Here is a 16,332-nt window from a genome sequence, read left to right on the forward strand (position 1 = left end):
TGGGGAATTTATGGGAGACTGTGGTGGGTACAGGGATGAGGGGCGGGGGACAGGCACACAGGTGCGACTCCCACTGGACTTCCATGTAGATGAAGAACCTGTTTATAATTTAATAATTACCTAGGCCTGGAACCAGACTCCATTTTACACTCACACGCTAAATATCGGTTACAGTTTTAACTATACACTGACTTTCCTGGAAATGCAAACAGTATCTAAATTGAGGAAAGAGTATATTACACACGGTATGGAACTTTATTAAGTGTGGTTTACCATTACAGAAAACCATATCCCCAATATCGCAGCTCATGATACTTGAGTCAGCAAATGACACACGGATACAGGGCTGCATCTGTAGCTGTCACACGCACCAAGATTTTACACACATGTGCAAGAAACTGGCTACTTCTTTGTGGCTTCTCATGAAGACATGCCTGAATGCTGACATTCTGAAATACATGGCTTTCTACTATAAACGACTTACCTTTAAGAACTCCCTTACAGCACTATGGTGACTTTTTAAAGAATTTTTTGAGTAGGCAGGATACATTCTTTATAAATTTCATTTGAGGGCAGTAAAGGGACACCTGAACATGTTTACTGAGTTAAGACAGGTCTGAGAGAACTGAAAACCTCTGCCTCAGTTTGTGAGACCCTCGCAATAAGCAGGTCGGCCGGAGTCACGGCTCTCCAGCACACAAGAGCCCGGGATGAGCCCGGAAGAGCCTGCCAAGCCCAGGAGCAGACTGGACCCTAGGTACAGGGTCAGCTCATGGCTTTGTCCATGACAGGATGCTTCCTGGTTATTTAGAAATGGATGAGCCTTGGTCATTCATAGAAATTTCTTAATGTTAATTTGATGTAAATCAATCTTATCTACCATAGCTACGAGGAGAACATTTATTCAAGTTTGATGTTATAGTTCAAGCCATCAATTGAAAGAAATCAAATCTACCTGCTGCTGGCGCACTTTTGGGTAGTGACATTCCTAGGTTGAGAAAAGGTGCATAAAATCCTAACTTCTTAATGGATTATACTTTTAAAAAATGCAATTTCTGTCCCCTGACGTGCCCTTTATCTTGAATTCCAATGTTTCTGATACTGATGTTGCCACACCTGCTCTTCTTCAGGGCATTTGCCTGGCCTGCCTTTCTGCCTTCAGCTTTTTTTTTTTTTTTTTTTTTTGCCTTCAGCTTTTTGACTGTCATCTTGTTATAGGTGTTTCCTGTGAACAGAACATAGCTGGGCTTTAAAACACTGACCTGAGATGCTCGTTCCTTCCGCAAGGGATCAGTTATTAATATCATGTTGCACACAGGTCCTCCTTACCTTTTGCCCCCTCTCTTTCTGTAAGCTTTCAGTTGAAGTGACTTCGTTTGCTTTATTCCATTTTCCTACCTTCTAGGACCTGTTTCGTTTTATTTTGGTTATTATTCAGAATGTGTTTTTATCAGTGTTCTCAAGTAGCACACTTCATAAAACTTAAAATACTTCTAATATTAACAAACATGCATTTAATAATTATGAGTTCTTTTTTTAAAAGTACTAATTTTTTCCCCTAAAAACACCTACTGTGATTTTGATGATAAATTTACCTTCATAATTGGAAGGAGGTCTTCCACTTTGTGGACCTTTTCCAGAGCTTCTCTAACTTCCAACAATCCTTTAGGATTATTAGCTCTTAAAAAGGGAAAGACAGAGAGATGGCAACTAAAATTAATGCAGAAATTAATAATTAATTATGCTATTACCTTTAATTTAAATAAATCATCCTTAAGGACGAGCGGCTCAATATTCAAAATGGTGGATCACAACCAAAGTTTCTAAATCATGGGACGGTTTAATCTAATGAGTACTGGACTACAGATGAGAATTAAGGAAAGAAGACGACAGGCTGCCTAGAATGTGAACTAGGGAAACCAGAAAGGATGGGCAGCCAGTGTCTGCGTGGACATGCATGGGTCTGGGCTCGGTCAGAAAACCTGGATTCTCCTGTTGCAACTATGAAATTAGAAGTACATCTTTTTTCTTCCTAAAGTGGCTCAAATGGAAGTATCCTACTAGACTTTTATACCAATTTTATATTCACTTGGTGGCAACTAACATTCAGAGTTGTTTTCCCCCCAGCATTCTGTTCCCTGTCCCGTCTACACTGGACCGCCTCTCAGTTGAGGGAGAATGAGTATTAAGGTTGAAATGCCTCATTTAATCCCTAATTAAGAAATTCAAAGAAACATCCCGCATTCTTTGAATTCAAAGAAAGGCTAGAGGCTTTCAAAGGGGCTAGAAAAGTCCCAGCATTGTGTGTAAGATAAAAATACTCAGTTGAGGCCCATGGGTTTTGTGACACTATTAAAAAGCAGGTTGAAAAATGATTATGATTCCAAACATGATGTAAAAATGTGATATATTTTGTTTAGTCTGTCAGTAGGCTTGGTTTTCAAGTTTCATAAATATGACATGTAAAATGTATAAAATCTATCCATTACTATGAAAAAGAAAATTGAAAGATTACCCATGATAAACTAGAATTCTATCTTTAATAAAATGAAGAATTTTCTCAAAATATTCCAGGTATCTCATGTTGATCACCTGACCCCTGCAAGAAAAAAAAAATTAAGAATGTTTTTACAAAGAAATATGTCCCACACAATATCTAATTTCAAAGTTAATTCAAAAGGACAATAAGAGCTGTGAGAATAACGCAGCAAAGACGTCTGGGAGATTCGCTTGTTTGCAGTCAGACAATAGGAGAGACAAACACTGTCTTAGCAAGACTGATCGTCAGCCACTGAGGTTTCCTCTGGTAGGAAAGGCACCAAACTCAGCCCTGGCGAAGCCAAAACAGGAAGAAAAGTCCTTAAGTACTTAAATGAGGCTCAGACTTGCACGTCACTTTCCCATCATGGACCCCTTTCCTTGTCGGCAACGTGCCCCCTCCTGTCCCTTGGCGCTCCTGATAGCGTTCGTCGCTAAAACTCCTCCTGCTGTCTAGCTTACTAGCTGTCTTCATCTCCTCTACCACTCCAAACAGTATCGATACTTTCCTCTCATTTCTATCCCCACCCCCATTTTTAAAACTCTCCCAGAATCTCATGTACAGCCAACACGCTGATGTACACATCCAGCTGACCTAAGTGTCCAGCGACACACACAGTCAACTGCTCCCCGGACACTGCTCCTCGGACTCCTCACGGGGCGTGCCAAACCTCAAGTTCAGGAACTCACTCCAGCTCCCCAACGTGTCCACCCACGTTCGGTCCTGGGGCTTCCTGGCCGACTGGGGCAACCACGTGCCCTCGTGGCAATGGGACAGCCTCCCCGCAACGGCACGCTCGCCCCCACTTCTCACGCACCCCCAGTGCTCCGACCCTGCCTTCTCAGTATCCGCTCTTCCCCCCAGCTCATTTCCCCAAAGCTTTCCAGACCTCTGTACCAGTGCACCGGACTGTTCCACAACTTTCTAACCACTCCCCACGCCTCCAAGGGAAGTCGCTGCCCTCGCATCTATCCTGCCACCTGCGGCCCAAGTGACGACCCAAATGTGAACATCTGTTCAGGTCACTCCTCTGCTTATGATCTCTGAAAGGCTCTCTACCATTTCAGGACAAAAAATGCCTTAGCATGGATATGTTAGTTATATTATGGGGGGAAAAAAAGCGATTTACATGTTGGCCTCTGCTTATCTTTCTAGCTCTGACTCCTGACAGCCCCTTAATCATAAACTAAGCACCAGTCATAATAAATTAGTCATACCTCCCTGACCACGCCTGATGTGTGGGTGGGTCCACGCCTCATCTACCCCTCTCTGCTTTCCATCTTTCCTAACGGCAACCCCTGAAGGCTGGACTGGGACCCCTGGCATCCTGTACATGGGACCACCACCACTCTTTAACACACTACATGGTGGCTCATGGGTCCACCTTCCCCACTAAGCTATGAGCCTTCTGAAGTCAGGGGCTGTACTTCACTGCTATGCCACCACCATGCAGCACAGCACAGGGAGAGCGGCCTTCAGTGAAAGCTAGTTGAGTCTACCTGTAAATGCCACGAATTATTCTGTAAGAAACAGGAATATACAAGTCACGAGGGGAAAGGAAATTTATTTTCTGGAAATTAAAAAAATAGATGTCTTAAGAACGTTTCCGTTAAACTTAAATGTTGAAGTTGCATAGTATAATATTTTCTTGATTCAGGCTTCTGGAATTAGAAGCATTTTAAATGTGACACAACTACCACAGCTGTAAAATTTATCTAAAATTAAATTCAGTGGGTCCCCTCGGAGCCGATGCTCTTTAATATTTGCGCATCATTTATTTAGAGGATAGCTGAGCACATGAAGGGTGGGACAACGAGGTGAGCACTTCACCCACGCTCCTAACTTGCCAGAGCCCCTGGACAAAACAAAGGCTCTCTGGTTAACCTAGCTCATCCTCCCAGGAAGGAAACTTAGCACTCAGACAGTGCTTTTGATCCAAACCCTTTGTGTGTTGCAGGGTTGGAGGGAACAGCCCTTCCCCCACCAGAAGAATTCTTTGAGCCACACAATATTACCAGGGTCTTATGGTAATAGAATGTTCTCCATCTAATTACTTTCTGTGATGTTTTAGGAACCCTTTAAAGACTGACATCTAGGCAAAAATCTGGCAGTCTACCCTTCAGTTGAGCTCTCCATCAAAGAGCCTGGAGAATGGGCACAGTGTTTCTTTCAGCAACCAGGCTAGCCCAAAGGAATGCAGGCAGGACCCTGTAGGTGCAGAACTAATTTGTGTCAAAAAGTCACGGAGAAGGGAGTGATAGTTTGCTCACGGTCTCCGTGAACTGACTATTTAAAATAAACTCCGATAAGAGCAGGAAAAATAAACAGAATGCTCATACCTGATTAAATTGATGTGGTTGTTAAAACCTCTGCTAAGACTTCGTGCTGGCATTTGATCCAACCATAGCACTGGCTGGTCTGGGTCAGCAATCCTGTAAAATAGAGCTTAGTAAAAATGGAGACCTTATAAAACCTAGAAGTGTTCAAAAGCATTAAAAATAAAACATGTAGAGGTCTCTGTAAAAGTGGGGGGGAAACAACTGCTCAGTCCATCACATCTGAAAGTGGGAAACACAAACCTGCAAATCCCAAAAAGACGTTCCAACTGGACCATGTAAGAAGTCAGTACAGGTTTATCAGTTAGAGCAGGATTTTTCTCATGAAAATGAGTATCAGCGGTTCCCCCTCTAAACTGTAGCTGGTTGGCCAGGCCCACCCTTGAAGCGCAGAAAGTCTGGTGCACTGAAGCTCATTCAAAGGTACCACAAGCAATCATATGCTCTTCCAGAGAGACTGCTTTTTCTACAACTTCACTTAAAAATGTGCTTGGAGACATGGTAACAATCAATTTCTACTTCACTCATATTCGTCGAGTGTATTTCAAAGAATAATCATGTCAGGAATTTCTGACAAACTAGAGAGAGGAAAACAAAACTTACAAGGTCTATTATTAGTAAGTAAAACAGGATTCAAAACCCTGTTAACTAGAGGAGACCTAACATTACTTTTCACTTAAACGTCCGTTACCGTCTCCACTTCACTGCGATGTCAAACATGTCTCTCCACTGCATCAGTCGTGTTTTCCCGTTCATTCGAACCTTTGAGTTGGTCCACGTACGCTGCACAGCTTGCATGACTTCCAATGCTGCCAAACCCATGGCTCAAAGAAGGAAACACGGGGAGAACAGAGTTTGTAAGTGTCCTTTAGGGGAAATGATCTTCACGGACAACTCGGTGAACAACTCGGGAGTCATTATATTAAAACAGAATCACAAGTGTTGTTAATTTAAAACCAGAGGATGCATTGCAATCATGATGGCCTGACTAAACCTCAGACTTGTCTCCTCCCAATCCTGAAGGAAGTGAGCTGAAAATCCCTCCTCACCCCACGATACAGAGACAGCTCTGGTGGATGAGCTGTCTTATTTACAGCAATGACTGAAGACCTGCATTCTACACCTACACCAAAGCAACAGTATAAGAGCCAAAGCTGGAAGCATTCTTCTCAGAATTCAGTATGAATGAATCTATATATTTCTGTTCTGATCACATGGAGATTTTGAGTGAGCACAACAAATGATTCTTTTCAAAAGTACGACATGGTTTAACAATCCTTGCTCCTTTGTCGGAAACACTTCCATTTTCAGATAGTTTTAAAATACCTCTGTGTATTCTCTTGTTTGGCAGGAAGCCAGGTGTTTCATACTGCATCAGAGATCCCAAACGATCAGCTACACAGATCAGCTCTTGGACCTCGGGCTTATAACTCTCAAAATTCTGATGTAACACATCTCTGGAAGAAACATTACATACATGATAAAAGACTTTTACAACAGGTACCTGGGTATCCAATTTCACCTGAAAAGCAGTCACTTCCTCCACTGGAAAAATAATCCAGAAACTTCTAACCACATAATCTTTACTTTATCACTCTGTACCCAACCAGACGCAAATTAAAAGGACTCTTTATGACAGTGTGTGCACAGTCACTGTCACATGCTTGTTACTGACACTGATACCTAGTTTGCAATTCGGAAGACACCTCTAAGCATCATTTGTTTTGTAAACTTCTCCAGAACGTATAACCTGCATGGACAGCCTCTTCTGACAAGCAACCAACCAACCAAACCCGACCTTATATCCATCCCTGGCTCTGGCCCCAAGTTATATTATGCCAAGTGTACTTGGGATTGTGTATATGACTACTATTGTTTAACTGTCAACCAGCTAGAAGTTCTCATAACAAAGACTACAGTTCGAAGTTATAGGCTGTGCTAGGGTCCCCAAAACCCCTTGGGTTCAGTAATGCACTAGGAGGACTCCCTGGCTCTGTGGACAGTTGTACTCGGGGCTGTGAGGACACAGCACAATTGTCAGAGGGAAAAGGCACATGGGGTGAGGTCCAGAGGAGACCAGGAGCACTTCCAGGACCCTGGCGAGACACGCGGCGCTGATTCCCCAAGTGAAATGCTCACTAGACACTCCGTGCCCAGGGACTGTACTGGGGGCTGATCACGTGAGCACCCCAGCCTGGCAGGTACCCCAGGCCCCCAGAGGGGGGCAGGTGTTCAGCGTGAACCACACTGTTTGTACACGCGGTACAGATGTTGGGAGCCACTCTTAGCTCTGGGCACTTGGGGGTGGGGGGAAATCCTGAAATCCCAGTTCCCAGACACCAGCCTGATGAGCCCGCCTCTCCGAGGATGGGCCCTCAGGCCTCGCTCTTTTCTGCACATATGTATTTCTCTAAAAAGGGTGCTAGAGAACATATATACCTCTTTGAGCAATCTATTTTGTTTTTACTATCTTGATTATTGAAACTTACAAAAGCATACAATCTGACTACTCAGTTGAAGAACTAGAACAGTTTTGTAGCTCTACTTACTTGTATGCTACTTTCCCATCCTATCCTCCTGCCTCCCAGCAAGAAGCAACTTATCTTGAATTTTGTGTTCACAATTCTCTTACCTTTTTATTTTAAAAAAACAGGTTACATATGTACATCCCTAAATGATATATTCTAGAGTTTTGTTTATGAGCTTTATGGGAAAAGTGATGTGACTCTGTGGTGTACCAACTTGCTGTTTTTACTCAAGACTATATTTCAAAATTAGTCCACACTGTTGCTTGGGTCATTAGTTTATCCTGCTGTATAATACCCTGTTGCGTGACAGTATCACATATATCCATTTTCCTGTTCGTGAATATTTGGGATGATTTCGTTTTCAGTTGTGAACAAATACTGCTATCAACAGGTCTCCAGGCAGATACGTGCACAAGTTCATGGTTCTCTCTGAATACACATAGGAGCAGAACTGAAAGACTGTAGGATATGCAAATACTCAATTTTACACAGTAATGACAACTGCTGGCCAAAGTGGATGGAGCACTTCACACCCAAGTATATAAAATTTCCCCTTGATCCCCTCTGGTCACTATTCCTATCATCAGCCTTTGTAATGATAATATTTGTTTACCTAGCGGGTGAAACATCTCATGTGGTCTTATATATTTAAGAACTGAAGCATCTTTTCATATGTTTGCCATTCATGTCTGCCCCTTGGTGAAATCACCTGTTCACATCTTTTGCACTTTTCTAATTGGCTATTTGACTTTTACACTTTTTAATTTGTAGGAACTGTTGATGTTGAAATGTTTACAGTCAGTCCAATAATTGACTTGAAGTAGGTGATACGACTTTCCTATTTTTAAGATCTTTCTCTTTACCTTATGTCTTCTCCAGTTACTTATGATGTGTCTGAATGAATTTCTTTTCGTTTACCCTGCTTTAAAAAAAAAAATCTATGGATTTATGTGTTTCCTTCGTTCTGGAAAATCCTTAGCCATTATTTCTTCAAATATTGCCTCTCCTCCATTTTTCCCTTCTGGAGTTTCAATTAGACGCATGTTGGCCCTTCTTACATTTTACACATCTTCTCTCTTTCAGGTTTTCTGACTCCTTGACTCTCTGTGCTCTACCCCGGATGATTCCTAGTGCTCTGTCTTCCAGTTCTGCAGTTTCCTCTCAGCTATATCTAATCTGCTTTTTAGCCTGTATACGGAATTCTTCGTTTCAATGATCATATTTCCTATTCCTTGAGCTTCCAATTATTTTCTTAATCTGGTCATTTTTTTACAGTCTCATGTTTCTTGCTCATGTTTGTGATTTCTTCATAATTTCTTCAGGCATTTCACTTGGAGTTATTGTAGAGTCTGTATTCAACAATTCCAATATCTGAAGTCCTTAAAGGTCACTGTCTGTTGTTTGTTGTGTCTGTTGATTCTCACAAATCATCTTGGTTTTGATTCTCCTGCTAACGATCTTAACCTGTGGGAGTACTTGGGGCACACACTGGCACTAATTTCTCCCCAGGAAGGATCTGCCTTTGCCTCTGTTGAGATTCTGGGAATGCCTCCCATATGGGGTCACTTTAGCCCTTTGAAGGTCAGCAAACCCACCCTGCCATGCCTCAAGGCACTCCACTGGATCAGATACTGTCTTCCTTTAAAGTGTGTTTACCATCCATCACTCTAGCTTGAATACCTTCTCTTTTCTTTCCTTTTAGGCATCGAGGGGGCTGATCTTTACAGGTTTTTCCTAGTTTTTATGGCACTGCTAGGCTCCCAGGAAATAATTTCTACTCTAAATCTAATTGTCCTGTAATGGGGTAGACTTTTTAGCATATCCGTTTTGCCATATTGCACTGGTATTGGCCAGCACTGTAATTTCAAACTTTTAATATATTAAGAAATTTGTTTTAAAGTAACACAGTAAAAGAATAATGCATATCAAAGCCTACCAAGAAGTGTAAGTACATTTGAAGTTTGAAGATACCCCAAATGAGCAGGGACCATCAGGCCAAAAGGAAAGCTGATATCCAAAGGTAAACTGAAAGAAATATTTGCAGACATATCAAATTCAAAAAATAAATTCATCATAAACATGGATAGAAAGCCATTTATTGATCGAGAGATATTATGATGAACTTACAGCTCTGTGTCGAGAAAGAAAAAGAATCTTCATTTAAAGCACTCACTTGATGTGGGGTTGCAGCCCTGGCTGCTCCTCGTAGTCTTCTATGAGGAAAGGCAGATTCTTAGCCCAGTGGTCTTTAAAGCTTCCAGGCAGGTCCACGTCAATGTTATATTCCGTAAGGGGGGTATCAAGGTGTGCGTGAAGATACCGAGAATACTCTGCAGACAGGAAATGAGATCTGACACACCCAAGTATGCTAAAGAAACAGTCTTTATAGTGAACTGTAATTTTTCATAGCCAGTCTGTACAAAGTACAAATACTTCATAACAAACTTTTACATACTAGAATTCTAAGTGGAGACTCCAAATTTTAGCAAGTTGCTATTATATGATAATGGAGGCGGCCTGCCACTGACTTGAGTTGCCACGTTCAAATACAAGCCAGTCAGTCGGGGTCCACTTCGGCTAAATTTTAACCACCTTTCCATAAGTCACACCAAAGATCTCACTATTCAATTCCAGAGTCTGGGAAGGCAAGTTCAGTGTTAGACAGAGCCTGGTTCCTCATCAACTAATAGATCTACTGACTACGTATGTGATTTCATCAATTGACTGACCCACTGCTGCTTATCTCTAGGGAAGTGGTGTAGAAAAAAACCAGGATATGGAGTGCCCCATCTTCAGTCTATAGTTCACAAGTCCAAGTTCTCCTAAACCAGGAAAAAAGAGCGAATTACAATTTAGATTAAAGAGCTGTGCTACCAAAAGGTAGTTCCTAGCCAGCTGGCTATCGAGAACTTAAGATGTGGCTAGCGTGGCTGAGAAACTGAAATTTACATTTTACTTTATTTGAATTCATTTAAACTTAAAACTGATATTTTACTCAATTATTAGAAAACTGCTGTATGTTTGGAACAACTTGCATCTATCAGTCTACTTTTACAACTTTAAATTTTATGAAATCTAAATTCAGATCAAATATTTTCAGTGAAAAATTTAGCATCCAAATTGAGATGAACTGTAAGTGTAAAATGTATACCATATTCAAAGACTAGTACCAAAAAATGTAAAATATCCAATACACAGTGTTTTCATATTAATTATATATTGAACTAATATTGTGGAGGTACTGAGTTAAATAAGATAAAAGATATCATTGAAATGAATTTCACCTGTTTGTTTTAACTTTTTTAATGTGGCTACTAGAAATTTAAAATTACGTACATGGCTTGCAATTTTTTTCACTTAGTGCAAGTATAGCAGGCTAATGATAAAGGAAAGAGAAGAAATAAAAGTAAAGATTTGGGCTTTTTATGAAAAACAAAAATGTCTTTATGTATGGCAGAAAAAGGGTAAATAAGACTGACTAATAAAAGGATAATTCAAAGATTTGCTTTCTCCTTCATCTCAATTTAAATCCTCCAAAATATGTGAGAATTCTGATATGAAGGAATGGCAGATCAAAGATACCAAGTTTTTCTTTAACAGTAAAAACCTCATAGAAGGTTATTCTCCTGTCATTCCTGTATCTTTGGATGAGGTGTGACAAGACATGGATACCCAGATGATTGTCACATTTAGGTCAAAATACATTTTTTTGGCATAAGTAAAATTTTTAACTTTAGAAAGGAAAAATGTGAGGAAAAGAAAAAAAGCACTAGACTGGCCTTTAGAAGACATGGGTTTTTCTCTCTAGTCCAGATGCCACCACTAGCCAAGGGGTGGCTGAGAACAAGTCACCCTGCTTCTCTGAGACTCAACTGCCTAATACGGAGCATCAGAGAAACAAGCAGTATGACTCCTGCAGCTCCGAGCACTCAGAGTCAGGGGATCTGCAATTGTTTGACTTACCTCGGAGATACTTCACTTTGAGGTACTCTGGGCTGGCCTTCTGGCCTGGGAGAGGGTCATTTAGCATCACTTTAGTTTGTGCTTTTATCCCTTCATAAAACTGCCCCATTGCTACGTGGCTGAGTCCTTTCATGTACTGGCACACCTCGTTATATGGCTCCAGCTGCAGACACCGCTGAGGCATTGAAGGAGAAAATGGTATATTAGAATCAATACAGTTTAAGGAAACTTTAAAGTGCTTTATTCTTTAATCTGGAATTAGGAAAGTTTTCTCTCCAGGTTAAATCAGACCAAATACCTCCTCTGTACATTAGTCTACAGGACCAGGCAATGGTTTTTTTCCTTTTTCTTTCTGTTGATGTATAAGCACTATGCTTGCCCGCCCCCACCCCCAAATCCATTCATTTCACTGAACTTTGTGGAAGGATAATGCAGAACTGCAGTTACAGTGCTTCTCACTTATGGATGCTCACCTTGAAGTTCTTAAGGGCTTCCTGTAAGCTGCCATGGTGATAGAGCATCATTCCCCGAAGCTGGAGGGTCTGCACATGATTTTGGTTGAGCAACAGAGCTTTTTGAAAGCTCTCGGTGGCTGCTTCGAAGTTGCCCAGTTCTCTAGGTATTTAACAATAGTGATGACCATAGGATAGGCATTTCAGTAAACAGAGAGAATAAGTTATCCTCAGAATTATGGTCCAATCTACAAATAAGGTACTTTAATGTGGGTGTTTGCTTTTTTATTTTACTACTTTATAGCTACTTAGCCTTTGATGCATCATATCCTACTTACTTTTTTCTAAATCTTACCCGATTAGAGGATAACCATAGAGCTCTTGAAATTCTTTGGGGGAAAATTAATTTATTGATTCCCAAAGACAAGTGCTTATTCAAATCCCTTTCCCCAACTCATAATGAGCTCCAACCCCTAAAAAAAATTTTGTGTAAATTTTAGTTATTTGGATAGAAACAAATGTTTCTCCTTTGGAAAAAAAAAAGTATGTAGGTTATAATCACACAGAGGTATATCATTGTGAATCAAAGTCACAGGCTTAAAATTTATTTTTCTCTGTAACAGAAGTTACTTCACTTAAAATCTAGTAAATCTTTATCTAATTTAAAATCCTGAAATAAGAAGTATATTTTAGAATTGTGATCACTTCAGAGTGGAAATGGTTATTATTGACCAGTCTTGCCTTTACATATTAAGATTTTTATAAATAACAGAAAAACCTTCAGAATATCCCATATGTCAATTTTCTGTCAATAATGAATATTTAAAAGATACACATAACACCCACTCACATTTATTTAGCACTTTACTATTTGCTAGGAGCTTTCAAATCTGTTTTCAATTTATATTCCCAACAATTCTGTGGGACAGGAAGGATAAATATCTCTTAAACCCAGAACGAATCCAAACACACTTTCTCTACGTTAGTATAAGAGAGCTTTTCCAACCTTGGCATCAGATGAATAAGCTCTTGAGTTGAATCCTTCCTGAATAAGGCACCTCACAGAGGTTTACAGGGGATTTCTATTACTGGCCCTTTCCTTCCTAACATTTATAGTAACCTTTACACAAGTCAGAATGTTAAAAAAATTTTTTCAGCCAAAAGTCAGAACGGCTTTGCTGGTCAGGACAATGCATACAGTCAGGAAGCCGGGGCCAGGCACAACGGCTCGTTCCTGACCGAGGTGTGTCATGATTGAAACATTTCCATCCCTCGATTCAAGGAATCCAGATCCCGGTGATGTGGGTATTAACCTTAGTTACTGCCTAAGAACGCAGCAGCATCTATAACTCAACAGCTTATAACGCCATTATTCAAAGCAACAACCCTTGAAAGACTAACGTTTTCTAGACTAACATATACAGACCGAGGTTGTTTTAAGACACAATAACGTGTATCGCGCTATCCTCCTACCCATGGTTCTCTCTATGTTCCAAGAGAAGATCTCAAGTATGTGAGTGCCTGTGTGATTTAGAATGACTATCTCTTTTGGTTAAGAATTGCATTAAAAAAAAAAATATATCACTATTATGTGAGGCTATCAAACTCTACGGCCTCCCTCCTACCCCAACTATTAGTCCTTTACTTACCTATAGGCCTGCCCCAGACTTTTATACGCGTCAATAAAATCAACTTTCTGCTTCAAAGCTTCTTTGAAGGATTCAATAGCTTCCTGGAAAATGTATATAGAAAATTATTTCATTTGCTTAACTGTTAAAATTGAGTTTCTCTCAAATCACTAAAGGACTTACATATATATATATATATATATATATATATATATAATACATGGTCTCTAAGTGATTTTTTTAAATAGGAGGAGTTAAAAAAAAGAGGTAAAAAGTACAATAAACTATGAGTCAGGAGGGTTTAATGCCAATAGTAAACAGATGCATTACTATGAACAACAACAGAGCCTTAAGTTTCTCCTTCTCCTGGGAAAACAGCTTCTCACTATCTTTTTCATTAGGACTTTGAGTACTAATAACACCTTCATTTTAATATCATTTCCTTAATAATAAAAACCCTATGGAACAAAAGTAAGCCTAACAGGTGCATGAAATAATCCAAAATAATCACAGCTAGCAGCATTTGAAATTGAACCAACAAAGAGACCCAAAAAAGCAAGCCCAATGTGAAATTATTTATAAAACGAGAAAAAAGGTTCCCAGGATAGCTATCTGAGGATTCCCATGATCTGTAAGGAAAAAAGAAACTGTAAAATAAAAGAGAAACCTTCAAGTTGGGGGCAGGCGGGTGTGACTCCTGCCAGCACAGCTCCAGGCAGCACTAAGGGCCCAGAGCTGCACACACTATGCTTTTGGGGGAGCTCTCTGAACCACAGTGCACTTTCACTTCTCTGTGAAAAGTGGTGATAAAATGTACCATTCTGTTTCAGAAGAAACATCCTAGGCTTACACTGGGATTGAATGTACTTTCCATTCTGACTCTATTATAATAAAAAAGTTACGAAGACATTTCACACATTTCCCAAGGAAAAGACATATCTTACTTATCTTACATATCTTACGGCTATCAAGTATCACAATCGCTAAGAGCTCTAATTGGGAAAGACTTTACTTTAAAACTTCTGGGATAGATTGTTTCAACGTAATTAGATAATTCATAGCAGAAAACCACTAAAGATATGAAATGCCTTGCACATGGTAGGCACTCAATAAATATTTAACGCCCTGGTAGGCACACAAAATAGTTTTGCAAAAGCTATGCTATCTTGATTCTTTTCAGAAAGTCACCCATCCCCTGCTTCTTGATTTTCTCAGAGGGGGCCAGCAGGGCAAGAGAGGCTGGCTGTGAAACTCTTCGAAGGCAATACCGGGGACCAAACATCCTCATTAAGGAAACCCACTGAATGGCTACTGTTTGGGAGAAAGATGAGAACGGATACATTTAACACTGAAGAAATGTTAAAGGCCACTCTTAATTAGGCTTCCTGCTGTGACATAGTCTTGATCTTTTAGGATTTTTACAACTATATTCTTAATTCAGCAAACATGTATTGAGCGCCTACTATGTGCTGGGACAGCGGGAAGTAAGGGGACATGAAGGTGGGCAGGTCATTATCTCTGTGCTCTAAGAACTCGCGGTGTCATCAGGAAGCCAATGATGGAACCAGGTTATCAGAATACAAACTAAGAGCTACAGCAGAGACATGAGAAAAAGTTTCCGGGAATAAAGAGACAGAAACCACTAACTGAGCCTGGGAAACCAGAAGAGGCTACAAAGAGGAGGTGACAACCGAGCTGGGTCTTAAGAGGAGGAGGAGTTTGGTAAAGAGAGAGGGCATCGCAGACGGGGCAGGTGGCACCGCAGAGCGGCACAGAGTGCTCACCGGTGCTGGGAGGGCCGGAAGGGCAGGAGTGCCGGGGGCACGGGTGGGACTGGGGAAGAGGGAAAGCTGGGGCCAGAAGGAAGGGCCTCTGCCATGCTCTGCAGCCTGAGCACTGCCTTGAAGCAACGAGGACTGGGGGCTGTGAGGAGGCGCGAGACCTCACAAACTTTACTTTATAGACATGGAAACTGCTGGCAAAGACAGAGAAGACACGCTGGAGAGGGGAGAGGACGGCGCCCAGTTAGGAGGTGGCTGCGGTGGTCCAGGCAAGAGATAATGAAAGCTCAGATTGAGAGAGTGTCCCTGAGGAGAGAAGAGAAGGGTCAAATTCAGGAGAGATGTTTAATGGCAAACTACGACAGGATTTGGTGGCTGTCTGGGTACGAGGGATGGGATGGGGGGAGGAGAGAGGGCAGGAGGAGGTTAGGCTGAGAGCCCGGGTGGGAGGCGGGGGTGTTAACCCACGTGAGGAAGTGCAGGAGGATGGACGGCTGGGGGTGGAGGAGGTCGTGAGCCCACTGGGGAGTGTGGAGTCCGGGGTGTCTGTGGACGTCTAGCGGAGGTGCCCTGGAGACATCTGCTGCCCACTGCACTTACGGCATGCTTGGACGCCACAGTTCTTCAAAGTCTGATTTCTCTTCAGCTTTTAAGAGTCTTTGGTTTCGGGGTTCCTGTCTAATCACTGCACAGCTCTCTACCTCATTCTGCCAAAGAGGGGACACAGCAGAATCAAGATTTTAAGCCGTTGGGAACAAAGACGCTACGTTCGTTGAATCAACCTCTAAGCACATGAACTGGCTCTGAATTCGTCTGCGACGTGAGTGCAATCATCACCACGAAAGTCTCCATCTTCCTGACCGGCTGCGGGGCAGCCGTCGCCCTCGGGCTGTTCAGTGTAACTGAACAATCACAGTTAACTCTCAAAGTAAAGGCTTATAAAAATGTGTGCTCAGAATATACAATTTTTGAAATATTCTTACAACATGGGTAGAATTAGAATTCAATAGAAAAGTTCTTGCTGTTTTAATCCCTAGGAAAAACCAAAATGTCTGATGTATCTATGGAATCGGATAACGGTGAAATTTGTCATGTAATATATCCT

The 16,332-nt window shown here is 41.3% G+C and overlaps 1 protein-coding gene across 6 annotated transcripts in view; it reads right to left on the reverse strand.

Annotated features, from left to right (window-relative positions):
• TTC13 (tetratricopeptide repeat domain 13) overlaps positions 1 to 16,332 on the reverse strand; it is a 67,650-nt gene that overhangs the window by 10,283 nt on the left and 41,035 nt on the right. For all 6 annotated transcript variants that reach the window (XR_009053732.1, XM_057735115.1, XM_057735114.1 and 3 more), the window contains 9 exons: positions 13,468 to 13,550; positions 11,840 to 11,981; positions 11,367 to 11,541; positions 9,577 to 9,733; positions 6,202 to 6,332; positions 5,567 to 5,699; positions 4,879 to 4,971; positions 2,516 to 2,599; positions 1,596 to 1,680 (listed from right to left, as the gene is read on the reverse strand). Coding sequence is in view for 5 of the 6 variants with exons in the window: in XM_057735115.1 (XP_057591098.1) it covers positions 1,596 to 1,680; positions 2,516 to 2,599; positions 4,879 to 4,971; positions 5,567 to 5,699; positions 6,202 to 6,332; positions 9,577 to 9,733; positions 11,367 to 11,541; positions 11,840 to 11,981; positions 13,468 to 13,550 (1,083 nt within the window). In the remaining variant the exon portion in view is untranslated. The remainder of the gene's footprint in view (positions 1 to 1,595; positions 1,681 to 2,515; positions 2,600 to 4,878; positions 4,972 to 5,566; positions 5,700 to 6,201; positions 6,333 to 9,576; positions 9,734 to 11,366; positions 11,542 to 11,839; positions 11,982 to 13,467; positions 13,551 to 16,332) is intronic.

Source organism: Hippopotamus amphibius, chromosome 5, assembly GCF_030028045.1.
Source record: "Hippopotamus amphibius kiboko isolate mHipAmp2 chromosome 5, mHipAmp2.hap2, whole genome shotgun sequence".
Lineage (NCBI taxonomy): Eukaryota > Metazoa > Chordata > Mammalia > Artiodactyla > Hippopotamidae > Hippopotamus > Hippopotamus amphibius.